The sequence below is a fragment of the Rhinolophus sinicus genome, chromosome 14 (assembly GCF_057876585.1).
Source record: "Rhinolophus sinicus isolate RSI-liver-muscle chromosome 14, RSI-T2T, whole genome shotgun sequence".
Lineage (NCBI taxonomy): Eukaryota > Metazoa > Chordata > Mammalia > Chiroptera > Rhinolophidae > Rhinolophus > Rhinolophus sinicus.
In genome coordinates this window covers 22,024,533-22,050,230 of record NC_142514.1, presented here as the reverse complement: position 1 = coordinate 22,050,230, position 25,698 = coordinate 22,024,533, and the positions used below count along the sequence as shown (strand labels likewise).

At 52.1% G+C, this 25,698-nt stretch overlaps 5 protein-coding genes across 8 annotated transcripts; 1 reads left to right on the top strand and 4 right to left on the bottom strand.

Annotated features, from left to right (window-relative positions):
• Window position 1: 1 nt before the first annotated feature.
• EIF3I (eukaryotic translation initiation factor 3 subunit I) lies at window positions 2-6,690 on the bottom strand. The gene is made up of 11 exons (XM_088790895.1): window positions 6,555-6,690; window positions 6,369-6,461; window positions 5,015-5,102; window positions 4,652-4,717; window positions 3,546-3,695; window positions 3,336-3,463; window positions 1,527-1,637; window positions 1,322-1,411; window positions 949-1,022; window positions 328-420; window positions 2-193 (listed from the first exon to the last, which is right to left on the bottom strand). The coding sequence occupies exons 1-11, from the start codon at window positions 6,672-6,674 to the stop codon at window positions 112-114; spliced, it is 1,095 nt and encodes a 364-aa protein (XP_088647021.1). The 5' UTR covers window positions 6,675-6,690; the 3' UTR covers window positions 2-111.
• TMEM234 (transmembrane protein 234) lies at window positions 6,658-11,570 on the top strand. Its single transcript, XM_088790901.1, has 5 exons — window positions 6,658-6,688; window positions 6,981-7,132; window positions 7,908-7,974; window positions 10,469-10,561; window positions 10,828-11,570. Exons 1-5 carry the CDS (start codon window positions 6,673-6,675, stop codon window positions 10,920-10,922), a joined length of 423 nt encoding a protein of 140 aa, XP_088647027.1. The 5' UTR covers window positions 6,658-6,672; the 3' UTR covers window positions 10,923-11,570.
• Window positions 11,571-11,575: 5 nt separating this feature from the next.
• Window positions 11,576-16,951, bottom strand: DCDC2B (doublecortin domain containing 2B). 3 transcript variants are annotated; one of them, XM_088790896.1, is made up of 10 exons: window positions 16,822-16,951; window positions 16,030-16,228; window positions 15,031-15,082; window positions 14,526-14,602; window positions 14,148-14,279; window positions 13,696-13,842; window positions 13,552-13,591; window positions 12,773-12,908; window positions 12,261-12,364; window positions 11,576-11,990 (listed from the first exon to the last, which is right to left on the bottom strand). In XM_088790896.1, the coding sequence occupies exons 1-10, from the start codon at window positions 16,940-16,942 to the stop codon at window positions 11,895-11,897; spliced, it is 1,104 nt and encodes a 367-aa protein (XP_088647022.1). In that variant the 5' UTR covers window positions 16,943-16,951; the 3' UTR covers window positions 11,576-11,894. The 3 variants fall into 3 exon arrangements, with proteins under 3 accessions (XP_088647022.1, XP_088647024.1, XP_088647023.1); XM_088790897.1 differs by having other exon boundaries at window positions 11,753-11,987; XM_088790898.1 differs by lacking the exon at window positions 16,822-16,951 and having other exon boundaries at window positions 16,030-16,295.
• On the bottom strand, window positions 16,924-19,547 carry IQCC (IQ motif containing C). The gene is given in 6 exon segments (XM_088790894.1): window positions 16,924-17,215; window positions 17,217-17,884; window positions 18,005-18,123; window positions 18,330-18,594; window positions 18,817-18,960; window positions 19,378-19,547. Coding segments are annotated over 6 exon segments (1,392 nt in total). The 5' UTR covers window positions 19,420-19,547; the 3' UTR covers window positions 16,924-17,061.
• A 153-nt stretch (window positions 19,548-19,700) lies between these two features.
• CCDC28B (coiled-coil domain containing 28B) lies at window positions 19,701-24,035 on the bottom strand. Of its 2 annotated transcripts, none has more exons than XM_088790899.1 (6): window positions 23,900-24,035; window positions 22,499-22,685; window positions 21,039-21,205; window positions 20,725-20,918; window positions 20,487-20,509; window positions 19,701-19,895 (listed from the first exon to the last, which is right to left on the bottom strand). In XM_088790899.1, exons 2-6 carry the CDS (start codon window positions 22,660-22,662, stop codon window positions 19,841-19,843), a joined length of 603 nt encoding a protein of 200 aa, XP_088647025.1. In that variant the 5' UTR covers window positions 22,663-22,685; window positions 23,900-24,035; the 3' UTR covers window positions 19,701-19,840. The 2 variants fall into 2 exon arrangements, with proteins under 2 accessions (XP_088647025.1, XP_088647026.1); XM_088790900.1 differs by lacking the exon at window positions 23,900-24,035 and adding an exon at window positions 23,282-23,412.
• Window positions 24,036-25,698: the final 1,663 nt, after the last annotated feature.

Below are 25,698 nucleotides of genomic sequence, written 5' to 3'. Positions count from 1 at the left end.
CTGACCAGAAATCATTTATTTCCAAACTAATTTATTATTTCTCAGAGTCCAAAAATTTCTGTGAGCCCTGGCCTGGAAACTTTTCCCTGGCCAGGATGGAGATCGAACTTCTTAAGCCTCAAACTCAAATTCAAAGTACTGTGGGTCGAAGTAGTGGATGCGGACATAACCATCTTCTCCACCGCTGCTGTAGCTGCAAAGAAATAGCCAGGGGCCGGTCAGATGCCTGCTCTGGGGAAGGCAGGCCTATGAGAAAAGAGCAGAGGGTGGGCCTGTGGGGTAAGGACCAGACCCGGGCTGAGCTCAGCTCCCGTCACCAGGCCCTACCTCTTGCCATCAGGATGGAAGGCAACACTGTTGATAGGTCCAAAGTGACCCTTGATTCTTCCAAACTCTTCCTCAAAGGCCAAGTGGAAGAACCTGGAGGAGAGAGGGTGGTGAGAAGGGACAGTTCATCTCCTTCCAAAACACTTCAGAAGTACCACTCCCCAATGCAAACTGTAAAGTGGGGATACTGGGATCAGGGGAAATAAATGTGAATGAAATAAGATGAAGTCGGGGAAAGAATGGACCCAAGTGTCCTCCTGCATACATAGCTAACACTTCCTTATTATGTGCTGGGCAGTGTTCTGAGAGCTTAATAGGTATAAACTCGTTTATTTAATCTGCACAATTACATGAGGTAAGTATATTATCACTGTCCTCATTATACAGCTGAGGATAACTGGGCACAGAGAAATACAACGATGTGTCTAGCATAGCAGAGTGAGCCCCCGAGTTCATGCTCTTAACTGCTGTATGACACATTTGTCACAGGAGGGCCACAGATCTGGCTGCATTTTCTAGCAGCCAATGAAATAAGGGAAGTCTCTTCAGTTACACGGTTTGTGTCCATTATGAAAGACATTCCATGAGGTTTCAATTTGGAAAAGCTCCCTCCCCCTTTACCTGGCCTCAAACTTGCCAATCCTGGTGGAGGTGGTGGTTACATCCATGGCTTCCTGACCACCGCCCAGCACCACCTAAAGGGAAGAAGAAACCCTAGACAGGCCCAAAAGACAGGCAAGCCCATTTTGTTTGCCCTCCACACCCTATAAACTTAGTATCTCTCACATCAGACTGGGAGGATGGTAAGGGCAAGGGACAAATACTTCAGCCACCCCCTGCCGGGTCCCCTGCCTTTTCAGTCCTTCAGCCTTGTTGATGCTCTGAGAATCTCCTCTGCCGGACACTACTTCCCCCCAGAGTTCGTATGTTAATTGCTAGACAAACACCTAGAACCTGGACGTATTCTGAGGAAGCCTGGGTGGGGTTCCCTTACATGGTCATAGTTGGGAGACAGGGCAGCTGAGTTGACTGGACGCTCTGTCCGGAAAGTCTTCTGATGTTCAAGGGTTGTGGAGTCAAAGAGCTGGAGAGAGATGCAGGGAAATCTGTAAAAGGAGCCTTCTTGGGGGAAGCTGGGCAAGTTGAGAGCTGTGCAAGAGTGAGAGAGCAGCCCTGCCAGACCCCTCGCCCAGGCTCACCTTGGCTGTGTTGTCCTTGGATGCCGTGACAAACATGGTCATGTCCCTGGATAACTGGATGTCATTGATCTGCCGGGAGTGCTCCTTAACGTTCACCAATACCTCTCCAGACTGGGGAAGAGAGGAGTGAGGCTCTGACCAGCCTGAACCCCACTCGCCCCACCAACCAGGTTCTATATTACTTCCTGTCCTATCAAGGGGAGGGGAGGTCTGGGTTGGGACTAGCTCTCTCCTAAATCAACATTTACTCTCCCCAGGCAATGCCTACATCCTAACCTGGCCCATGTGTACAAATTTCATAAACACTGCTAGTCCATCTAGGAAAACACGTTTATGGTGACAAATCTATGGACCTACTAATTAATCATCATATTATAATTTTAGAGCAGTTTCCACTTATTCCTTTTTTCAACAAATATTTATTGAACAGCTATTTGCCAAGCATTGTGCTAAACTCTTAACAATCCCTACTTCATTTAATCCTCACAACAATCCTATTACGTGGGTATTTTAATGGAAAATTTAAAAGGAAGAAACTAAGTTTTCAGAGAGGGCGTGACTTGGAGCTCATGCAGCTAATAAGAGCCTGAGCTTATCCCCGTTGCCTGCCAGGGTCTGGGTCCCAGTCCGCCAGGACGGCTGCACGTCCACCCTTTCTTAGTTCTTCTCAAAGGGCCATTTCATCCAATGTCCCTTCCCATCACCTGCTCGACTGTGTAGTACAAAAAGCAGAGTTTTAGAGTCTGCCCTGAAAAGTAATTCTCTGTGCCTTAATTTCTCTGTCTAGAAAACTGAGAGTCCACTGTCCAGGGTCACTAAGGATACTGGAACTGTGTCTTATTTGACTTTATTGTGACAGGTACCTGGCCAATGCTCTGTAAACATTTGTTAGATGAATGAAAGGCCCTGAGCACTGTTGCCTCACACATAACAGGCCCCCAGCAGACATTAGTTTCCTTTCCTTAATTATTTTTACCTATTCTGAGGGAAGAATGTATTTTTGTCTCCTCCATCAATTTGGACACGTGGTAGGGATGTATCTGGCTCTTACATTTTGGGGAACACACACCAGCTTTGCAGTCTGGCCTACGCGGGGGCACAGATCAGCTCCACTATTTGCTAGCACCAAGCATCTGACCTTTGACCTTGGTTCCCATTCCCTTCCTGAAGGTAGGCCTGGTGCTGAGTGTACCACCGTCAGTGCTTGCTGAGAGAATGACTAACCTTTACGGTCACCGCATTCTAATGATACCAGGTTTGATTTTCTAAAGAATCCACACACTCCCTTAACTGTGCCTTTGAGTGTGCTGCTCTTTCCCCCCATGTAATATACTTCTCTTCCTGCGTGAAGTTCCATTTATTCTTCATGGCTTCATGTATGTACCATCGCCTCTGTGACAGAGGGCACTTCCTGTACTTGGCCGAGATCTCTCTGGTGGCACAACTCTCAATCTGCCTCATGTGCTAGCTATTTGCGAATCTGCCTCCCCCTGGGATAGGGCTCATGTTTGATTCACTTCTTTGTCCTCAGATCCCAGCACAGGGCCTGGCACTCCAGGGTGGCAGGAAAATGCTTAACTGTGATCATTATTAACAGATCTTGAGTAATCTGTCACAAGTTCTTCAAACACCTGATGTCATATTAGACCCTTGAAACATTTTACAGATAAACAGGTTTTCCCAAGATCACCCAGCTCAAAAAGTGGTAAAATCTGTATTTGAATTCAGCCCTGACTCTCCACCCCTGTGCTATCCTGCCTTTTTGTAGGGAATCATTCAGGTGGGCTCGAGCCCCACCCAGCCCCTTACCTTGGCACTATACTGATTGAGCTCTCCGCTCTCATGGCCCGCGATGATGCACTCTCCCAGAGGTCCCCAAACGGCACTGGTGATCTTGGAGTCATTGCAAGGGATCTTCATGTAGGGCTCATTGCTGTCTGTGTGGGGCAGCAGAAGTCAGGCCCTGGGCTTTGGAGCCGTGCCCTTCCCCTCAACCCCAGCCCTGGCCCCAGCCCTTACCGATTTGGCTGGGATCCCGCAGGTCAAAGAAGCTCACGAAGCACTGGTAGCCCATCTGCTTGTCTGTGGAGAACATGATGATGTTGCCCCCGAAGTCAAAGCCACAGGTCCGGACAGCTGAATTGGTCTTGAGGAGAGCCAGCTGCTTCCCTGGGGACAGGCAGAGTCTGGGCTACCCCTTGCCCATTGCCATCACAGGGAGGACACTACACCTGCTTCTCACTGTTTCTGTTTCTGCTGCTCTAGTAACTCTATCCCACCACCCTCCTCTTCCTCACTGCTATACTTTGGCTCAAGTCTTTTCACTTCTTCCCCACAGCCCCTCCTCAGAACACTGCTTATGTGGCACTGCTCATAGAGGACTGCAAGACATCTTTCTGCCCCTCAGAATGTGCTCCTCCACAGCAAAGACCTACTCTGATTTCTCTGTGTCCCCAGTACCCAGCATAGACCTGGCACAGAGTTGGGTGCCCAGTAAATATTTACTACATGGAGCAGCTTAACAGGATTCCGTCTTTAGTCTCAGCTCTTCCAATGCTCCCCACTGCTCCCTGAGCTTGCTAAAACTAAACACAGACCACCAATCTTCCCTGCTCAGGGACCTAAACAGCATGCCATGTCCTACGGAATAAACCAAGCTCCTGAGTGCGGCATTCAAAGCCTGTTCTGGTCCTAGTCTGCTTCATTCTCTCCACTGACTGTCTATTTCTCCCCTCAAGAAATGCACTCCCGCCAGATCAGATGACTTGGACATGCCATGCTTTCATTCCTGCGTATGCCAAAGTGATGACATCTTTCTCATCTTTTAAGCCCCTGCTCATATGACATTTACCTTGGGAAACCTTCCTGGGCTGTTTCCATTCCCATTCCAAGGCAGCCAGTTGCCCCCTCTGGTCTTCTGCAGTGCTCTATGCTTCCTCTAACATGGATTCTATTTCACTGTAGTGCCTCTTTTCTCGTCGTTCTTCCTTATTTTCTCATCTGTCTCTTGTTCCCTAGACTAGGAACCATCTCTGGATTTACCTCTATTTCCTCAGAACCTGTTCACTCAAACAGTACACTGTAGGTCCTCACTGTTTGCTGAAGAAGTGATGACCCAGACTTACCTGTTTCACAGTCCCAGAGACGACAACTGTTGTCAGCTGAGCCAGTGAGGACATGCTTGGTGTCCCCTGAAGAGAGTGTTAAGAAACATGACCAAGTTCATCTGAGCCCAACTGAATCACCTCCCCTGCTCAGCCCCCGAGAGCCCTTCTTCCTTTCTTACCTCAGAGCATTCTAACCTCCTCATGCAGAAATGGAACCTGTCCTAAATGTTCCCCCAAACGGTGAACAGACCAGGGAGTAGGAGGAGGTAGGTATCATTCTCTAGACACACAATTGCATCCCAAATTCCCAGCTCCAAGTCAACAGCCTCTCTGTTGCTGGCAGACACTGGGAACATAGACTCAGAGCAAAGCCAAGGATACAGTCGGCGTCTACACACCACACAGCTCCAGTATGGCCCATGTAGGTGCCCAACCTCTCACCATTCACAGAGTACCACACATTGACAATCTGGAGGAGTCAAAGACAATGTGACAGGATGGTACACTCCCAGGCAGAGCCATGGCCTCCTATTTGGCCCCAGGAACCCTCAGCAGTCTCTCGCTAGGCCAGATACTGCCCTCTCCTGCTTATCTCTTGGGAAACAGCAGGTTGCTGCTAAAAAGAGCAATGCCTGAATTCTCCTCCTTCCTGCAGGTAAGTAGCAGGGGAATCAGGAGGCTTGCAAAAACGTCTCCACTTGCCACTGTCCCAGCCCTCCTCCAGACTCCTAAACCCTTAGAAAAATAAAAGATCAAGTTGCATGCCAGTCCAGAAAAACAGCTTTGGTGTCCTGTCCAAATGGGAGCTGTTGATAGTCGGCAAGTCTGGGTTCCAGTCCCTGCTCTGCCACTATCTCACTGTATCATCTCAAATACAGTGCTTCTCCTCTCTGAACTTGCTTTTCCATCTGTAAAATGGCCATGAAGAAGGCCAATAATGCCTTCTTCAAAGAGTAGCTGTGAAGCTATTCCAGTAAAATGACGTCTAAAGAATTTAAAATATAAGTGACTAACATTAATTAGGCATACATACACACCACGTTCTGTGCTAAGCTCTAGGCTCCTTACTTGAAGGATCTCAGACAACCCCATGAGGGAGGTACTATTAGCACCCATATTTTATAAAAAAGGAAGCTTGAAGTTTAGAAAGGTTAAATGACATGCTCAAAGTCACATTGCTAGTAGCTGCAGGATTCAAATCAGGTCTGTTTGGCTTTAGAGCGCCCACAGTTAGCCACTAGAGTTAACGTCCTTCCTATGGACGTACTTCAAAAGGCAGCACTGTGAGTGGCTGTTGGCACTCAGTGAGAGGCAGGCTGGGGCCCAGAAGGACTGACTGAAGTAAGACCAGGAACACCTTTATAAGCCTGCCCCTCTAGAAGTGGTCTGCTCCCCTGTCCTGGTAGAATAGTTTTGTTCTTCCCCAGGAATGGTCTCCTCCCGGTGCCCTGAACGAACTGATTCTCGTCCCTCCCCACTTTCACTATGGTTTCTTGCTTTTCTTCTCCCGGTTACTCTCTTCTACCAACAATGAGTTATTTCCCACCTTTCCGGCTAGAATGCTGTCGCCCACCTACCCCCGGAATGGTCTCTCCCTACTTCTTAGAATGGGGCGCTCCTTGGTTCCCCGCTCGCGGCAACCCTGGCTTGTCCACCCACTGCCCTGGCAAAATGAACTGGCCCCCCTCCCGGGCCCTCTCCGAACGGTCCCGCTCGCCCGCCCTTCGGCGCTCACAGGGTCTTTGGCCACAGTGAACAGGAGGTCTCCCTCGCGGTTGTACTTAATCTGCGTAATGGACCGCTCATGGCCCTGCAGCAGGATCGGCTTCTGTGGGGACAGGACAGGAGTATCAGCGCCAGATTCGGCCCCTGCCCCAACCCCGTACCCCCACCGCAACACCCTCAACTCAGTGGAACTCACCATCCCTGCGGTGACGCGAGCGGCGGCAACGTGAGTAGGACCGGAAGAGGCTTTGGTGTCACTTCCGGGTTGTGGGTCTCCGTCCCTCCGTTCCCGGAAGTGCAAGAGCGGCGTTGCCATGGCGGCGTCTGTCGGTGGGTAGGCGGCCCCGCCCCTCCTTGGGCTTTTCCCATCTCCCGACTTCCCCACCCGCGAGTTCATTTCCTACTCCAATTCCATCACCTAACCCCGACCCTTGCTACAACCTCAAATCCCGGGGTCCTGGATCCATCTCCCCGGACTTCCAGGGTCAATCGCACCTGGGGCGTCGGAAAGCGAAGGAAGGATGTGGGGGCGACTAGCTGGAAGATGGGAGGCCGGAGGTGGGCTGGGCCCGGCTAGCAGCCGTTTGGTGGTGGGGAGAGGGTCACTCGCATCTCCATCCAGGGCAGGTGCTGGCTCTGGTGCTCGTGGCCGCTCTGTGGGGTGGCACACAGCCACTGCTGAAACGGGCCTCCTCCCGCCTGCAGCAGGTTCATGAGCGGACCTGGGTCCGGCAGTTGGTGCAGGAGATGAAGACCCTCTTCTTGAATATTGAGGTGCGTCTGTAAATGACCTCTCGGGGTAGCCCCGCTAGGAATTTAGTCTCTGGAGTCAAACAGGTCTGGGTCAGAATCTGCGCCCCGCCACTGACTTGCTAGTTCTCAGATAAGTCATTTGTCCTCTTTGAGCCTCAGTTTCATCATTTGTAAAATAGGAATAATAATGGTAACCGTCTTATTGTGAAGACGGTTGTGAAGATTAAATGAGATGAGGCACATAAAGCACTTAGCATTGGGCCTAGTACATAATTAGTGTTTAATCTATGGCTGCTATGATTATTTGATTATGGTGAGCCAATAGACCTTTCCAGAGGGAGGCCTTGGGGATCACATTGGCCCTGGGGAGGGAGATAAGGAAGGATATGGAGAATTACCTCTGACCTGTCAGTCTAGGTTTGTGGGAAAAGCAAGACAATGACACAAGCACCTCTCAGGGCTAAGGGCTATGAGAGGTACAGACAAAGTGCTGCATGAGTTCAGAGGAGGAAGGCTGGAGCTAGGGGACTCGGGAAGGCTTCTTGGCAGGAGTGACATTGGCACTCGGGACTTGAAGGATGGGAACTAGCAGGGCTGAGGGAGAGTGCATTCAGGGCAAAGGCATGGAATTCAGTCAGTAACTTTGCCTCTGTCCTGGAAAAGTCCTTTTCAGGGGCTTAGTGCATCCTGCACCCTTACAGCTATTCTTCCCTCCAAGGAAAGTCATATAAGCTCAAAGAAGGCAGTGGTCCTCAGTCCAGCAATCCCACTGACTGCAGATTTCTTCTGTTTTCAGTACCTGATGCCCTTTTTCCTTAACCAGTGTGGCTCCCTTCTCTACTACCTCACCTTGGCATCAACAGGTGGGTCTCTGGCTTTCAGAACTGCTATGCTTAGTGATGGAGGCCACCTATGAGTCACTTTGGGGAGGGTGCCTGCAATACCTCCTTCACCTGGAGTGAAGGGAGAGCTCACTGTCTCTGGTACCCTCTTCTCTGAGCAGTAGCAACATGGTGGGCTGGTTATGAGTATGCTGCCAGGCACTAGGGTTGGTATGAAGCCCGGCAGTCTTGTGCAGCAGCGGAGGAAGAAGGGCGGTTCATTTTGCTGTGCCAAGGGCTGCCTTTGACACTCACTTCCACTGTGTGCTACCTGCCCGATCTCGACCAAGTCCCTTTTTTGAGCCTTGGTTTTATCCAGTCGGCTTCATAGCGTTGAGAGGATTAAATTCAGTGTAGGAGAAGTTTCTAGCAGAGTACCTGGTACACACTGTGGGCCCTCAATAAATATAAATGTCCTTTCCCCCATTGTTTGTTGAGTGCCCTCCACTGCATCAGATGCTGTGCTAGTTTTACATATTTTATTTAATTCTCATCATGACCCTATGAAGCAGACATGATTATCTCCATTTAGGAGATGGAGTACAAAACTTTGGGCAACTTACTTTATCTCTCTTAAGTCCTGTAGCGTATCAGTGTAGAAGGATTTGAAGCCATAAAGTTTATGCTCATAGCACAAACTTTCATAGCACAGTTTATGCTTTCATAGCACAGTTCAGTGCTATGAAAAGTATACCCCGCCCCATGCTGTGGTTTCACTTCTTCTGGAGTCTCACCCAGGCCTCCCAGGGATTTGAGGGGAGTTTGGGCCCCAATAGCTTTGGGGAACCCCTCAGAGGCCATGGGAGGATGAGGGGATAGGTCAACCTTCAGACCTGCCTCCTCAGTTTCAACTAGAGACACTCTACTTGCATCTGTTTTACATTTTGGGCTTCTCATAATACTTCATTTAATATAAAGTTTGAAATCCTCTAACACTCCTTGTTGCCCAAGAATGCTGAACCCTCTGGTCAGACTGCAGTTAGCCCTTTACTAAGTTTTGAGCAAACTGCAATGTTAGGATCCTGTTATCTCATCTGCCTACTCAGTGTCTATCCTTGAACACCCACCCATTCTAATAATCAGAACAGTGGTCACTACTAAGCACCTACCTTAGCCAGAGACTATACATGCATTATCATATTTCATCTTAAAACAACCGTGTTGTAAGAAACGTTGTTATCTTGCTATCATTGTTTTATGTGTGGGGAGCAGGCGCAGTGTGTCTGACCTAACCAAGATTATATAGGGAAGCCGACATCTGCATCACTCCAGTGTCCTTGCTCTTCCATTGACCATGATGCTTCCTTCCCCCATCTACTGTTGCAAACCAGTCAGTCTTTAGCAGCCACCGCCAGCATTCGATGCAAGGTGTGTAAGCTTAAGGGAGCAGCTCTGAGTAGGTAGGAGTTGTGCAAGTTTCTTGGATGGGGAAGGCCAGCCATGGTGGAGCCTCGCAGGGGATGAGGAGCAGGACAGTTCTCTCCTCCTCTGCCTGAAGCAGGTGAGACCTGGGAGTGCTGGGAAAGAATGTGCTGAGGAGCCCACCTAAGCATCCCAGTCTGACAGTTGAGTCTTGTTGTAAACAAGTAATGCAGCTTCTTTTATCCATTCGGGGTTTTTTTTTTTTTTTTTTTTTTGTATGTGTGTGGTAAGAATCCTTCACATGAAATCTACCCTCTTAACACATTTTAAGTGTAGTACATTTTAAGTTAACAGTGTTGTTATCTCCATTAGTCTTTTTCAAGTTTGTTTATTGGGAGTCAGTTCGTTGGAGCTTCAAAACTAAGGAACAGATCCTGGGCTATGGTGACCTCTACCTAAGGCCCAGCCCTGTGGGGCCTGTCCTGAACAGGTACCTGGCCTCCGACTTCTGACATTGTTTTCTCTTCTTGAACTCCTCAATGCCCCAGCCTGAGCTGAAACAGAAATAAAATGCGCTTCACCTGCTGTTTTGGTTTGTCCATATCCATTTATTTAGTTCAGGAGGGGCACAGCTTTGGAGTCAAGCAGACTTTGGTTTAAATCCTCAATTTGCCTCACTGGATGTGACTTCTTTGAGCCTTTGTTTCCTTTATCTATGCAAAATGATGATAATGCTCTTCTTGCAGTGCTGTGAAGATTAAATGAGATATGTACACAGAGCACATAATATATGTTTAATAAACGGTGGCTATGTTTGGTGTTATTGCACTTACTCTGCTGCTCCTGTGGGCTCTGAGATCTCATCCTTACCAGCAAAACCAGGTTTGCCCCAGACCTTGTAGTTTAGGTCTTCATGCTGGAATCCTGAGGGAGCACTGCATTTGCAGTCAGAAGCCTTGGGTTTGAATCCTGAGCTTAGCTGGGACTTCATCTGGGAAATGGGGTCATGAGATACCTGTTTGAAAAAGGCTGTCTTGATGATGAAATGGAAGTGTTTTGTGCTTACAAAGGTAATTTTTGCATCTCAGAGATTCTTTTCCTTCTTATAACTCAGATCTGACCCTAGCTGTGCCCATCAGTAACTCTCTGGCCATTGTCTTCACACTGATTGTCGGGAAGTTCCTTGGAGAAGATATTGGTGGAAAACGTAAGTGAGACCACTGCAAGTACGGAAAGCAGCAGGGGCCTTGACACCTCTGGGTTAGTTCTTTCCTGGAGCGATCTTCCATGGGCGGGTGAGTAGAGGACCTTCCCCCATCCTATTCCTTTCTTCTGTAGCTCCCCTGCTTCCTTGCAGCCATCAGCGTTTTCTCCCCCTGGGCAGTCTGGGGACAGACTCCTTCTGAGCCCTTCGTTCAGCTCCTACTGGCATGGCTGGGCTCAGAGCCCCTCAATTTCTACCCATTATCCTAGGAGCATTTGCAGGCATCGTGCTCACCGTGGCAGGAATTACACTCTGCATCACAAGCTCAATGAACAAGACCCAGGGGCAACCATCTACCCTTTGAGTGGGCCGACACCACCCTCCAGTTCTGCTTTCTCCAGAAAGCCCTTTGGGCCATGAGGTGCAAGCAGATGGACCTAGCACTTACCCTCTGAACCTCAGCTTTCTCATGTCTTACAAGGATAATAGCTACCTCGTGGATCACAATAAAAGAACAAGAGTGAAAGGGTTTTGTAACTTTCAAGTGCTGTTCAACTGCTAGGATTTAGCACAAGAAACTTCACACGCCGCTCAGCAAACCTTCTGCCCCAGCAGCTCTCTTCCTGCTGTCACGTCAGGCCCCTCGCCCAGCCCCTGTTACCATGGCCTGATCTGGACCATCACAGCAACAGGGTCAACGGGCTGCAGAACCCCAGCTGCAAAGAGAGGGCCAGCTATACACTTTGAACCAGAAATGCAAACAGGGCTCAGTCAGAAAGCCTTGGCTGGCTGAGGGGGAACGGAGGAGAAGAAGGTGCATCAGAATGGCAGATGTAGGGGAGATGAGCTATCTGGTAGCCTTGCATGTCCCACCCATGAGGTGGGTGGGAATTTTCAACTGCCTACCCCTGTCAAACAGATGGACACCCGTGAGCCCCAGCACTGCCTAACTCCAGCATATGGCGTAATGCCCGGCGAGTAGTAGCCTATAATAAATCTGTAGTTAACAGACGGAGCTTCGTAAGTATTCTTTTATTGTGACAGACCCGCTCCCAAGTCTGTGGTCTCTCCCTCAAGCTCAGTTGGCTACTCCTTTCTCTGGCCAGAGAACCCCATAAGGAAATGGCCTCTGTAGCTAGGGCTGCTTTGCTCAAAGAGGAAAGCAAGACTGGGCTGTGGGTTTAGGAGCAGAAGAGTGGGGAGGGCCTGAGGGGGCTACAGCGTACCCTGTGAGCCCAGGGGAGTGCTGGTTCCTTCAAAACAGGCTGCTGGAGGCTGAGGATAACAGGTGGCTGCAGAGTGGCAGTCTCCAGTGCCTGGCTGGAACTGCTGGCTCTCAAGATGGCAGATCAGCAGCTGAGGCTGAGACAGCTACCCCAGCCCGAGGCTGGGTTTCCAGGGACAGGGCCTCTTCCACTATCTGTGCTGCCTTCTGGAGGAGGTGAAGCCCATACAAAATGGATCCATTAGCATCCCATGTCCAGCGTCCAGCCCTCAGTTGAGTTTTCCAACCCCAGAATAGGAAGAGACTTTAGAAATTAGGATCTGCCCTGTCATTTAACAAGGTAAGAAGTCGGGCTTTCAGATGTTAGATCTGTTCACAGTTACAATGGGGAAGAACTGTTCCTGGGACCCAGGGCTGCCAGTTTCCAGCTCAGAACTCCTGTCCCAGATACCGCTTCCAGCCCCCAGCCCAGCCCACCTGATCCAGGTGTTCCTCTGTCCAGGTGTCGTCATCATCTGCTACTTCCTGGGCCCCTGCTATCTCCTTCCTCGGGTGGGGAGCCTCATACACTCCCTTGACTCCTGATGATGGAGGCAACATCGGCTGATGCCCAGGCTGAGGATTCCTCAGCATTGCCCTTGACCTTCCCTCCCAGCCTCTGAGCCTTGCTCCACATTCCTCATTACCTCAGAGGATGGCAGGGTAGTTCAGAGGCAGGCCCTTTGACCCCATTCCCGTCCCTTCCAAATTCCTCCCTGAAGTCTCATTGCTCTGAGTTTCCATGTGCTGCTTTTTATATGCCAAGTCCCTGTGAAGAGGCAAGGGACTGGATATGCACAGGAGCGAGTAGGAGACAGCGGTGCTGAGGTCAGGGCCAGCTCTGTACTGGGGCATTCTGCCCCCATGGGTCATCCTCACAACAGCAGGGACCATCCTGTGTCCCTGTCAGAAGGTAGCTGAGAAGGGCCTGGGTCCTGGGGTCCCCTCACCTGATGGAAATGAGAGAGTGGGCAGTATGCTTCTTGGTTGAATGGCCTGCTGAGGTCTGGCATAGAAAACAGATGGCTCAATTTGGCTTGGTTCCTTTGGAGAGGGCTGGGTTGCCTGTGCCCTGTGGCCAGGGGCCTATAGAGGGGACACCGCACTTGAGCCATGGGCACTGGCTCTTTTTACTTTCTCAACTCCCAGTCCAGGCTTGAATGGCCCAGGTGCCTGTGGGAGCTTATAGAGGACGTCTTGTCCGTCTTCACAGCCTGCCTCCTCCCTCCTTGTTCCTTCTTCCCATCAGGCTGCCTTATCCAGCGACAGAGCAGCTGGTGCCTGGCACTCAAGAACCCCAGTGAAACCCGGCCGTGTGCCCCTGCCCCATACCTAATGCTCACTGGCTAATCTCATTGGAAAGCTCAGGCCTGGGATAAGCTGGGGGGCTGATAAGCTCCTTTGGACCCTGCTATGCTAGATGTGCCAGTTCTGTCTCCCAGCATGCAACCTGGCAAGAAGGCATTAGGTCCAGGAAGTGGGAGTCCTGGAGATCTAGAGCCTGGATGAGCTAGCTTTCAGACCGGGTTCTGGTCTGGTCCCTGCAGCTCAATAACTGTCTCCCTGAACAAATTACTTCACTCCATTGAACTTCAGTCTCTCCTCTAGAAAATGGGAATAATAATCTCTCTTTCACAAGATTATTGAGAGGATGCAGTGAGATAAGGGCCGAGCCTGAGCTGGAGAAGGAGTCAGCTACTCACTCCCCTTCCTTCCCCGCATCACCTACCCCCTGCTTGTGGGGCCCAGACTTTGGGTCTTGGGGATGCCTGAAATGAAAAAAAGAAAAGGTTTATAGTAGGCAGAGGAGGACGTAGTCAGCGTGGCTTCCGCTCTTCTAACCTGCTACCCCTCCCACCTCACTCATACACACCAGCAGCCTCCGGGCAGCGAGGGGCTAGGCACCAGCAGCTCCAGGTAGGGGAGGGCCTTGAACTCATCATCTCCAACAGCCACATAGTAATGGCCACTCACCAGAGCCTCCCTGGCGGACAGTGGGAGCCCCTCCAGGGTGCAGAGTCTGGGACAGAGAGGTAAGCAGGTAAGGGCTGGTGGATAAGATGCCTCATATTCGGCAGACTGTGAGGGGGTGGGTACGGCAATTTCAAGGTACCCTTTGGTCACGGGCCCTCTGGGCACCAGGGCCAGTCACCTAGTCCCTGAGCTGGCTCCGAGAGCTGGGCTGGAGGGGCCTCTCTCTGTCACATAGAAAGAAGTCCCATTTGGAGCAACGTGCTTTCTTTTTGCCTTTTCATCAAGGACAGCCGAAACCAGTCAGGAGGCTCCCTCTGGGGGCTTGTGGGCTTCCCCCGGCCCCATACTCACTTGCAAACAGCCCCGCTCTCTAATCTGGCCTTCTTGGTCAGGAGCTTCAACACGGTTTCCCAGTCCTCGTTGGCAACCTGGGACAGCTTCAGGCTAAATGGAGGACTTAACAGGTCTCCATTCCTGAACACACTAGGACAAAGAACAGCCTGGTAAGGGGAAGGGTCCCCAGAACTGGCTACATGTGACAGGAAGAAGAGTGGCATAGGGACCAGAAGATGGTCCAAGAACCAGCACATTGGTTGTCACCAATCAAACATGTTGGACTTTTTATATCCCCACTCGTGACCAGGGGCTCCTGGAACAAACCCACCCACCTTTTCTTGGTCTTACTGAAACAAAAAATCTATGTCTCTGCTCCCTGATACCAGTACTCACTAGATACAGCAGGGGGAATCTGCAGGTAGCCGCCGTCCAAAGCCCCCACCACACGGGCGCTGAGTCCCCGGAGGACCCTGAAATCCAATTCAAGTCCCCAAATCAGGAGAGTTGAGGCCTTTGGTTAGGGGTGCATCAGTCCAAGGTGGGTGGGAAGGGGAAAGGAACCAGATGGGGGCAGAGCGGGGGCAAGGAGGGATAGGACTGGTCACACCTTCACCAAAGGGTGCTTCTAACTCCCTAAGTCACATTCTAACCACCCACCTGCCCCATGTATTTTACAGCTTCCTCTTTCTTTTGGGGACCACAGCCTGGAGATAAAGCAAAAGGCTGGGAAAGGAGCATGGGATAGTTGTCTTGAAATCCCGCACCCAAGAAACATAGCAGCTGCTCCAGAGTGGGTGTGGAGATGGCCCCCATGGGACGGGCAGATCCTGCTGTTTCCAGGGCCCCTGGCTTCCCAGACCAAACTGGAGGCAATCCCTGGAAGGGTGGGAAGACTTACTGGTAGTCTGCTGCTTTTCCCACCTGGATCCTTCCCTCCAGAGGGTAAATAGCTGAAAGGACAGATAGGTCACAGGTCATCTTAGGTAGCCTGGGACCCCAACATCCTGGTAGCTGTGAGTTTGGGGCTGAGGCCCAGCTCATCAGGTATCTCTTCCCATTGGAACAGTCTGTCATCTCAGTCCAGAAACAGATGCTGGTACTTGAACCTGCCTTAGGGCTCTGGGTCAGGCTGGGGTCTAACACATCCAGACTGGGGTCTCAGACACAAAGCATAAGAGTAAAGCTTGAGAGAAACTAGTTCATTAAAGCATCCTACTGTATCTCAGAAATTCTCTCATTTATGAGGTAGGTGGTTTTATCTCATTTTGTATGAGACTGAGAGAAAGTTAAATGAAATCACCTAAAGTAACACAGAAATGACAGAGCCTAGGTTCTAAGTCTACCTAGCTCCCGACCCCTCAACAAACTCAGCTGAGAACAGAGTAAGACCTGGAGCCAGATCTACATTGGAAGCTCAGATACTCAAATTCTTCTCCCATCTTGGAAAGCACAACCCCACCCTGCAAAGGGGGCTAACCTAGCCTAATGCAGAGCACTGGGTGCCTATCCAGTGGGGCATCTCACTGGGAGGAGTGATGGATGGTTTTAGAGTATTTGGTGGTGGTAGCGGATCCAGTCAGGAAGAGGCTGTGGAAAAAGAGGCTCAGCTTGTGGGAGAATGTTTTCCTTCCCACAGGCTAGTCCTGGCTGTGATGGGCATAACCATCAGTGTCGTACTTCAGCTTGAACTGTGGCTCTACTGTCTTACTTATCACTTAACTTGGCTGTCTTAATTTTCCCTTCTAAAGAATGGGGACAAGACCACCCCCTTCAGAGGGTTGCTGCATTCTGAAATAGTATATCAAGTGCCTGCATGTACATAGTAAGTACTGAACGCGACATTGCTATTGCTAGTTCCTCCCTCCCTAGGCTCTTTGACAAGTCCCAACCCACTCACTGGAGCTTGCAGAATCGTTCGAAGCCAGCAGCCACATAGTGCCCTCCGTTCTGCAGGTCAGCCAAGTTGGTGACAGGGTGGCCATGGCAAGGCGTGTAGAGGGCACGCACAGCCAGTGGGGCCTGTACGGCTGATGTTACCTCACCAAGGAAGATCTCCAGGGTGGGGAAGCGGCGTTGAGTCACCAACAGCTGGCGGCCTGGGGAGAAAGGGTCCCCATTCCGGTGTACCACTATCCTCTTAGCTGCTGGACTGCCACCCGCCATAGTATTCTCAGCTAGACGCAGAGCTGTTGCCAGGCAACTAAAGCAGGGCTGGGAGCAGTGCCAATCAGAGGTAGGGACCTGCCCTCTCACTCAGGAATGCAGAGAGAACCTCAGCAGGAATATCTATTTATATTCAGGGTCTCATTCAAGCTGCCCTGGGTGGGGCCTCATAAGAGTAGGTCAGGGGTGATCACTATACACAGGGAAGACTCTGGGGCTCAGAGAAAGGCAGGAGCAGAGATCACACTGAAACACAGATGTTCCAATACCGAGCAGAGGGAGGTTTTCTCAGAACCTCCCTGCCACTCTACAGCCCGAGAGCTGAACTCAAAGGAGGATTGGCACTGGGGGCTGTTTCCCAGGGATGGCTAGTCTGTTCCCAGCCAGCTCTGGCGAAGATGCCCCGTGTCAGCAGGAAGTGAGCAGGAGGGCCCAGAGTCTCTCCTGACCAAAGGCAGATGAATGCAACCAGGCTCAGAATCCAAGAAAAACCTTTATTCTCCACCAGGCCCTTCACTTTACTTACCCCAGGTGACTCTGTGTCCCAAACTTTGGATTGAGTCACAGGCAGAGGATAAAAGAGTATCCTTCTCCCTCTTATCCCTGTACTGGTGCCCCCTCTTTGCTCCAGCTTCTCTTGGCCACATTAGCCACCAATGGCTGGGGCAGGAGGCAGAGCTGTACCAATGCCTGAAGGCCTATCTTCCTCCTTGCCCTTTCGTATCATTCCCCTTGGGCGTCTGGTCCTCCCCTGGCTCCCCGGGGTCTAGCCTGGTGGTCCTGTTTTCCACAGCCTGCCCGTCCAGTGGTCCTCTCCTGTGTGGTCTGAGGCTGTGGGAGACAGTTTATCAGGTGGCCTTGGTCTCCACGGTCCAGTCCTCTGGTTTTTCCATCCTTCGTGGCGATACTCATTGGAAGCTGTCTCCAGAGCTTTCACCACTGGGGGTCTGGCCTTTGGGTGGTTTAGTCTTCCAGAGATCCAGGCCACCATGCTCTGCCAAAGTCCTATCCCAGATGACATGGTCCTCTGAGAGGCCCAACTCTTGTGGCCTAGCTCTTTGGCAATCAGGCTCTTTGTGGTCTGGCCCTTTGGGACACTTATCCTCACAGAGTGCGGGCAGCTGTATCCTGGCCTGCCGAGAACAGTTACTCCTAGGTTTGAGGCCTTTGGGGGTCTGGTCCTCCAGGAGTTGCGTCAGCTGTAGGCAGGTCCCTTCAAAGGTCTGTTCCCCACGGTCTGGCTCTTTGGTGAGCCTGTTCTCTACGGCCTGTTTATCGGATGGTGTGGGAAGTTGTGGTGCAGCCCTCCTGTAGCATGGGTCCCTGTACTTAGCCCCAGCAGTGGTTTTGTCTGTAGTGGCCAGTCTTTCTGGGGATTTGCTGGGTTGTGATTTGAGCCTCCAGAATGAGTTATCCACATGATCTGGCTCTCCAGTGGTCCTGTCTCTGTAGGACTGGTTTTCCAGGGGTGGGTTTCGTTGTGACCCTGCCCTCTCACAGGCCTGTCTCCCATGGTCTGGGCACATGCTGGGCTCATCTCTGGTCTGGCTTGCCTCTGGGGATCTCAGTGTTTGTTTGAGAATTAGGTACTGTTAGAGAAGAGAACAGACATTGTACTAGGCAGGCCTGTTTGAGCATGGCAGGAGGCTTTTCCCTAACCCCCACCCTTGGCCCTAAATGTACAGAGAGGGCTTCAAATTAGTGCGTACCTCCTTACGGCTATTGATTGCCTGTTGTAGCCAGAGCAGTTCCATGGCCAAGTGGCTGCGGCAGTACTGGAGCTCCTGCAGCTCAGTCTGGCTGTGGGGCAGTCCTGGACCTGCAGCTTCTGTGACGGAGGGAGAAAAGAAGGGAGCAAGCTTTGAGGGGTAGATCCTGGCAACCTTGCCATGCCCACCCATGAGTTGCCCCCAAGCAGGCAGAGGGAAGGAAAGGGATGCAGCTTATATCTAGCACAAGCCGTTCACTTTTCAGACAGAAAGGCTGAGGCCCAGAGAGGGTCAGGGGCTTGCCCTGACCTAGGCAGAGAGATACCTGGGATCTCCATCCTTGACATATCTCTGGTCTCCTCTTGGCTGGGTTTCCTGGTTTTCCTGTTCCGCTTATCCTGAAACCAGGGGCTGTCATCTCTACAGGGAGGACTTCCTGAGTTTGCTGAGCTCTCTCCTGACTTCTTCAGCATCCTCTCCTCCTGGATGACCTCTCTCTCAGGCTCCTTACGTGGGAAGCAGCTCCATAGTTCCTGCTCTGACTTTGGTATCCTCTCTCCAGCTTTCCAGGTCCGATGGGAATTTGCCTTCTGATAAATTAGTCAGGTATGAGAGCCCCAGGGCTAAACCCGCCAAGTATCTGGGTGTCATGATTTAGCATATGTATGGGTGGGGATTCAGGATTGTGAGGAGCTGAGTCTGCCGATGCTCATTGAAAAAAGCTCATCAGCAGGAAGGATGGATTCTACCATCTCCTTGAATCCCCTGTCCAGGTCCCAACTTCCCTCCCTTTACCTCCGGGGACCTACTACCTGTGGGAGAAATCGGGGTCTAGGAATCCAGCCCTCAGTCCACTGAAGTGTGCCCAGATCACCCTCGATCTCTCGTACAATAGCCTCATACTCAGCTCGCAGACTCTGGAACTGGCGTCGGACCAAGAAGCCCCGGACGCAGGCCTGGTGTGGAGAACGAGGGGAAACAAAACGCTCATCACTGCAAAAGTGGAGGCATCTTTGGGAATTCTCCAGGGGAGGTCATCCCGATGACTGCAAGGGGTGACCCGGCCAAGGGGAAAGGATAGGTGACACTGTGTGCTGGGGCTCCAGGGCTTCAACGGAGCATGTTGGACTGGATCCCCCTCTTCGATTTAACGCCCTTCCTGCCATTTCCCTGATCCCGCATGAACGTGTTGTGGGAGTGGGGGGCACGTGGGGGTCTGTGGGTCCCAGCATTCTTCAGGGGTGTGTGTCGGTATCTCCATAGGTGGGCACGCAGATTCGTGACTAAACGTGATAGCCTCATATCGTTCAAAGGTCCCAGTCCAAGATCCCATTGCGGGAATCGTGCCCCCTCCTCGCCCCCCAGCCCCACACCTGCAGCACCGAAATCTTCCGAATCAACTGCTCCGGCTCCATCCGGGTGCCAACCGCCCTGCGGGCCTGCCGGCGCCTGCGCAGTGCGTCACTAGTCCGCGACGCGCGCAGGCCCCGCCCCACCGTATCCACGGCAACCTTCCCCTCTCACCCGGGCTGGGCGCGTCCGGGGCGCCCGCCTCACTACCTGAGCCCCACCGGATTCCCGAGTGCTGGCGCGGGACCTCCCAAACCAAAAGTGTGTTGCCCAGGGATGTATCCGCGGGGGCTGGGGCGCCCCTGCCGAGTAAAGGCGCAGTGAGGGGAGGGAGGACACGGAGCCGTTTTCTTTCTTTGTGGTTTAATTCCACCCAGTGCCCCCCTCCCCTTAGCACCTGGGGGGCCGCGGAATACGAGTCCGAGTCCGTAAAAAGTCACAGTTTGAAGTGAATAAGAGGGGGCAGTCTGGGCCTGGGTCCAACACCTACACAGCTGACTGTTCCTCAGGCTCCGCGTTCTCCGCCAGGTGCAACTTCTGTCTGCTCCAGTCAAGGATTGTGATGCTTTCTTTGGACCCCAGTCTTTCCATCCCAATCTTCCCATCCTGCACAGGCTTAGTTTCTCCAACTGTGCAAAGGGGCTACGCAAGGGACCGTGGGGTGGTGCGCGGTCTGAGGTTGCAGTCCTCGCCTACCCGTCTTGCTAAGGTGGTTTATCCTCTTCTCTTTGGGTCTAGATCCTGCAGGTGCGTGCACCTGCACTCTTTCTGACTAGGACTAGGTGGGGAGGTAACCTAAATCCGTGAAAATAACTGTTGAGTGCCGAAAGAGTAGGAAGACATTAGACAAGCTTTGCCATGGATTAGTGTCAGCAAAAGTGTTATACTTGCAAAGATTTTGATAGGTAGGTAAAATATATTCCCTGCAACCAGCTTTCTCCTAATGTTTGGGAAATTCTTTCTGTACTCCTTTTCCTGGGGGCAGTCTGTGGCTAATTCTGACTCAGTAGCACTGAAAGGGGTGGGGATGTTGGTTATATGTAAATACTCCTGGAAGGTGGTGGGAAAGAGGAAACAATTCTCTGGGTCCCATTACACACATACACACTGTCAGGTCCCCTGGAAAGGATACATAGAATTACTAAGATCTTCCAGCTGTCAAGAGAAAGAGAGAGGTTGGGGTCAGGAGGAGCACCAGGCCAAACCTCAGGTGCTCAGGGGGCCGGCTTCTGGTAGAGGTTGAGGGGCCAAGAGCTCTTGGCTCCATGCATTCCCAGCTTTTCACCCAGGGGCCAGCAATGGCCATGGGAGCATGTACCTCCCCGACTCCCTAGACCCCCCAGGAACAGAAGTACCCAGCCCTGACCTACATTGCTAAGCAGCTGGTCCAGGTTGCGGTCAGCCATTGTCTTCTTCTGCTCCTCAGGCAGTCCCTCAGTGACCCCATCCTCTTCCTCCTCCTCTTCTTCTTCCTCCCCACACACGTCCAGGCTGAAGTGAAGCCGGGCCAGCTTCTCCTGCATCTCCCGCACGTGCTCCAACTGCTCAAAGGAGCATTCCTTCCCTGGACAGCACATGTCTGAGTCCTAAGAGCAAGTTTGGCACCCTGGTCCCAGCAGCTCCCCAGAGACCAGGCCCTCCAGCCCCACCCACATGCCCTCTAAGCCCAGCCCCCAGAACTCACCGAAGGCCTGCAGTCGGCCTGAGTGGAAATCATTGAGCAGGTTCAGTAGTCCCCCCTCCATCTCATAGACATCTGTCACCTCGGTCAGGAATGAGTGCTGCAAGGGGGTGCCTGCAGAGCCACCCCCACCTCCAGCCAGCACTGGGCGGCATTTCTCCTTTCCTACCCTGGGTGGGGTGGAAGTGACCAAGGTTAGGGTGGGAGCAGCCAGGTACCCCCAGATCTTTTGTACCATCTGTCTATGCACTAATTCATCTTCCTATCCACTCACCAACTTAAATGGGTGTTTGTTCTTCTGGCCCTGCCCAGGGCACTGGGATTAATAAAGGGAAGGGAGTGGGTGAGGAGGGGTGAGGGTTAAGAATTCAGCACGAGTCTTTTTCTGCCAGTGATACAGCCAGAGCCATGCCTGGAAGGGGGCTCCTGCTTTTCTTTCTGAGTCCCCTACTCATTACTCCTGTGACCCTGCGTGAATCACTTGTCCTCACTGGTTCTCAGTGAATTTGGGGACAGTTACTCCCGTCTTGCCACAAGAGCCATCTCACCTCTCCCCAAAATATCTTTCTGTCTCTCTTCTATTTAACTCTTTTGCTGTGTTAATTGATTTCAATTTTTCCCCAAAAAAAATGTGTCAGAAATCCACAACAAACAAAAAGTTGATATTTTGACTATTTTTTGCATTTAATAATAACAACTTGAGCTGCTTTGTAAATAAACGACATTTTTATATATAAAAATTTCGGATATATTCATTCAGATATATCCAACCAACGTGGCAAAAGGGTTAAGAATTTTTGAATTTTCCATTGCCCTCGGGATAACACTGATCTACCTTCCCAGCCTGGTCCCTACCCCATACCTGGCTTTTCCAATTGCATTTCCTCCTATTCTTGCCCCAGCCCAGAGCTTCAGCTACACCTACGGTGGTGGTCCCCAAACATGCCCCTCAGGCAGGGAGTGTCAAAGCCACAGGGAAACATAACAAGCAGTTGGAGAAAGAACACAAAAATTCCCAATCATTAAAAAAGTTAAGCAGATAATTCAAATTGTACATTCGAGTATCCCATCATCATTTCTGTCCCATGACACTCTAGGGCCACCAAACCACCTGTGGTTCTCAGAACCTTCCAGGCAATACTTTTCTTCCATACTTATGCCAGGTAAGCCCCTCTGAACAGTCTCCCTCCAGTGTGCCCACCAGCCTTCTCTGATTCTCACTTCTGGCAGGCAGCGCTGTTCACTTCCTGCTCTGAGGTGTATCATCCTATTGTGTGATCCCAGTGACCCACCTGGGTAGGGACTGGTCTGCACATCTCAAAGGTTAGCTGGGGCAGCCGCAGGGAAGGCATCAATTATTCCTTAGTAAGTAAAAGCTAAGGCCCTCTTTACATTTCTACCCATAGGGCTCAACCCAGAATTGGGGTCCCTCCCTCCTCGCACTGCTTTCCTTTTGTACCCACCTCTTAAACTTGGTCCGCTGCTTGGGGGAGGGCAAATGAGGGAGGCCCAGGGCCAAAGAGCCACTGTGGCTGGTGGGCACAGGGACCCTGCGGAGTGTTCCTGGGGCCGCAGCCGGCTGGGTCAGGCAGGGCTTGGGACTCCTTTTCTTCTTCTTGTCCTCCATTGATGCTGGCTGTGTCTCAGGCCCTGGGAGGGAGGCAGTCCCACTGAGATGTGAGGGGCAAAGTCATCCCTTCACCCAGCAACCCCTGAGAGCTGCAAAGAAAGGGTCCTGGGAACTTCCAACTGTCCCCTCACATCTGTCAGGGCCTCTGTCCCCTCGTTTATCCTGTATGGGCAGGATCCGATGCCAGTGCCTACTTTTGGGGTCATGGATGTATATTTGAGGACCTTCCGAGGTCCACCCAGGTCCCACCCGACCTCCAGCCCTGCCTCCCAGATACTCTTCTCCTGAGGCTGCCGGAGTTTCCTGCCCCTGTGGCTGAGGGGGCGGAGCTGGCAGAGGAAATATGGAGGGAGAAAGGGTGGATGTGAGCTGGCAGGAGCCCAGCTAAGGATGAGGGGGGACTTAACCAAGCCCCGTTCGATTGCTAGGCAGATACTGACAAACCCTGTCAGCATCGGGGGTGACCAAGGTATGGGTGGGGGTGGCTGGGAAGATCCGTGTCAAACGCTAACTACCAGTGGGTGGGGAGCAGAGGAAGAAGCTGTGGCATGCAGGGCAGGACTCGGTGTGGAGGTTCCCCCCGCTTAGACACTGACATCCCCCCTCCTCCACTCACCCACAACCGCAAACACCAGATAACTCCCAGAAGTTCCCTGGGACTTGCTTCCAGCTCCTTCACCCTCCCCACTCAGAAAGTCTCTGCTTGACTTCAGCTGGGGAGGCGGGGTAGTCAGCGGCTGGCTGCCTTGGCCACAACAGTGGCTGGCCTGTGGCGGGCACTGCTCGGCCTCCTAAGCCCAGGTCGGCTGAGGTCCTCCCCAGGGAGGTCTGGGGGCCCTTTACAGAGGTTTTCCCCGAGCTGCTCACTCCAGACTGTCATCACCAAGCCTGACTCTACACTCCGGTGGTGGCGCTGGGGGCATGAGCATTTAAATTGGCACATGGCTGGCTGGCACAGAAGGGGTATAGTGGAGGGGAGACTGGGAGCAACGTCATCTGCCTCGCCCAGCAGCAGCTTGGCCCAATCAGGGAACTGATAGAAGAACTGGAACAGGATCCCCTGCTCCCCAGGAACTGTTGGGGACGACCTGGGATCTGTTTCCCATGCTCAGTTCCCAAAGCCACGTTCCATAAGCCAATGGATTGCTCAGCTCGGGAAGCCAGGACCCCAAATGGAGTGTTCGACCTGCGTCATTCGCCCCCCCCCAGCCCCCTCCTGAAAGGGACAACTGACCTGGAGATTTGGGGTCCGGAGTGATGCTTCAGGGAGGGTTCCTCCGCCCTCAGCTCTCTCCTACTAGGGATCAGAAGGGGTGGAAGCAGGGGTGGAAGCTGAGCTGGCAGGAGGTAATTTGCATTTAAAGAGAAAGTGACCTTCTTTAGCGCTTGGGATAGAGGAAGATGGGAGAGCATCCCCACATTTATTAAGCTGTCCATTTTGCGACTTTACCTCCCGTCCTGAACTAAGGTGACCACGTTGGTTGTGTGATGGCAACCTAAAAATCCTTTTGCTTTCCTGTGAGTTTTGGAGAGGAACTACAGTCTCTCACAAAATGGTGGCTTTGTCAGAAAGAGCTGGGGGGGGGCGGGGGGGGCTGGGAAGCGGGGGAGAGGGGCAGGGGGATATGGGGGGGTGGAGCGGGAGGGAGAAGAGGAGAGCGAGAGGGAGAGAGAGAATATGCATGAATATATAAAAGCATATAAGAAGCACTAAAAGCTGCAGCAGCAGAAATAAACTGCCAGACAGCAATCTATTGAGTCCAGATCTCCTATAAAGCACTTTATGGACATTTAATTCTCATAACACCCTGATGGAAGATACTGTCGTTGTCCCATTTTACTGAAAATCGACAAGTCTTTTGAGGGCAATACCACTCCCACTCCCATGATCACCACAACACCCAGACACTCCTAGCTGGTAGTGTGGGCGCTGTACTCAGTCACTGACGAAGGGGTGGAACCAAGCCCACCTCTTTCTGCCCCCAGGCCTAGGAGACCTGGTGTAGGAAGCCTCAGATTAATGGAAACTAAGGCAATTACAGGGCGCTTGACTGCAGCCCCTGGAGGGAAACCTGAGCACCTGATGAAGGCTAACCCTGCCCGCTGTCCGCCCCCGGGGTGAGGGGGGGCCAGATCAATGGGGCAGCTATTTAAAGACCTGGCAGAGGCTCCCAGCTCAGGTCCTCAGAGAGGCAAGCATCTGTGCAACAGGAGACAGGCTTTTCCTTGGCCAGGCCGCCTTGCAGCCTCAAGTAACTGCCCCAGGGCAATGCGCACAGCTGCCCCACCCACCTTCCCCGTCAGCTGGGCAGGACCAGCTTCCCTGGGCCTGGGCCTCAGGCTGAGTTAGGGAGGGTCAGGCACTGTTTCCGCCGGCTCCTGAGCAGGGCTCTTTGCCAGGTGCTTCCAGTGCCCAGACTGCTCCAAAAGGGGAAACATTAATTCAGGACTTTCTCAAAAACCAGGAATCTGAGGGACGGGTCTGTGTAGGTAGAGAGGACAACTGGGAAGTCCCTATCCTCCCCTACCAGAATTGCGAGTGTCACCAGGGCTCCTCAGGGAAGGTGGCAGAGGGCCCAGGAGCACCTCCAGGGTGAAGTGGATTCTCAGAGCTGCCTTGCTTGGGAGCTCTGAGTTGTGCTGGCCTCCCGATCCCCTCCAAAGGATCTTTGACTGGTATCAATGTGGCCAGCACAGAAAAATAACCCATTGGGACCCTGACTAGAAGGGGCAGAGGCTCTGCGGAGACTCTGTGGACACACTTGCCTGTGGAGGCCTGGAGGGACGGGCACTTGCTCTTCCATTTGGTGGGCACTCATATACTATCCTTTGCGCCAGACAAGCCCAGGCCCAAGAGAACATGGTGCTGTGTGAGGCCACCAGTAGAATGTCTGCTATCCCTCACCTTTTACACCTAGGCTTGGGGTGGGTGAGCAGGCATGTTTAAGAAACCAGCCCATTCCTAAGAACTGCACGCAGAATGTGGTCTTGTTAAGGAATGCAGAAAATCCAAGGAACCTGGAGGTTCCTGTA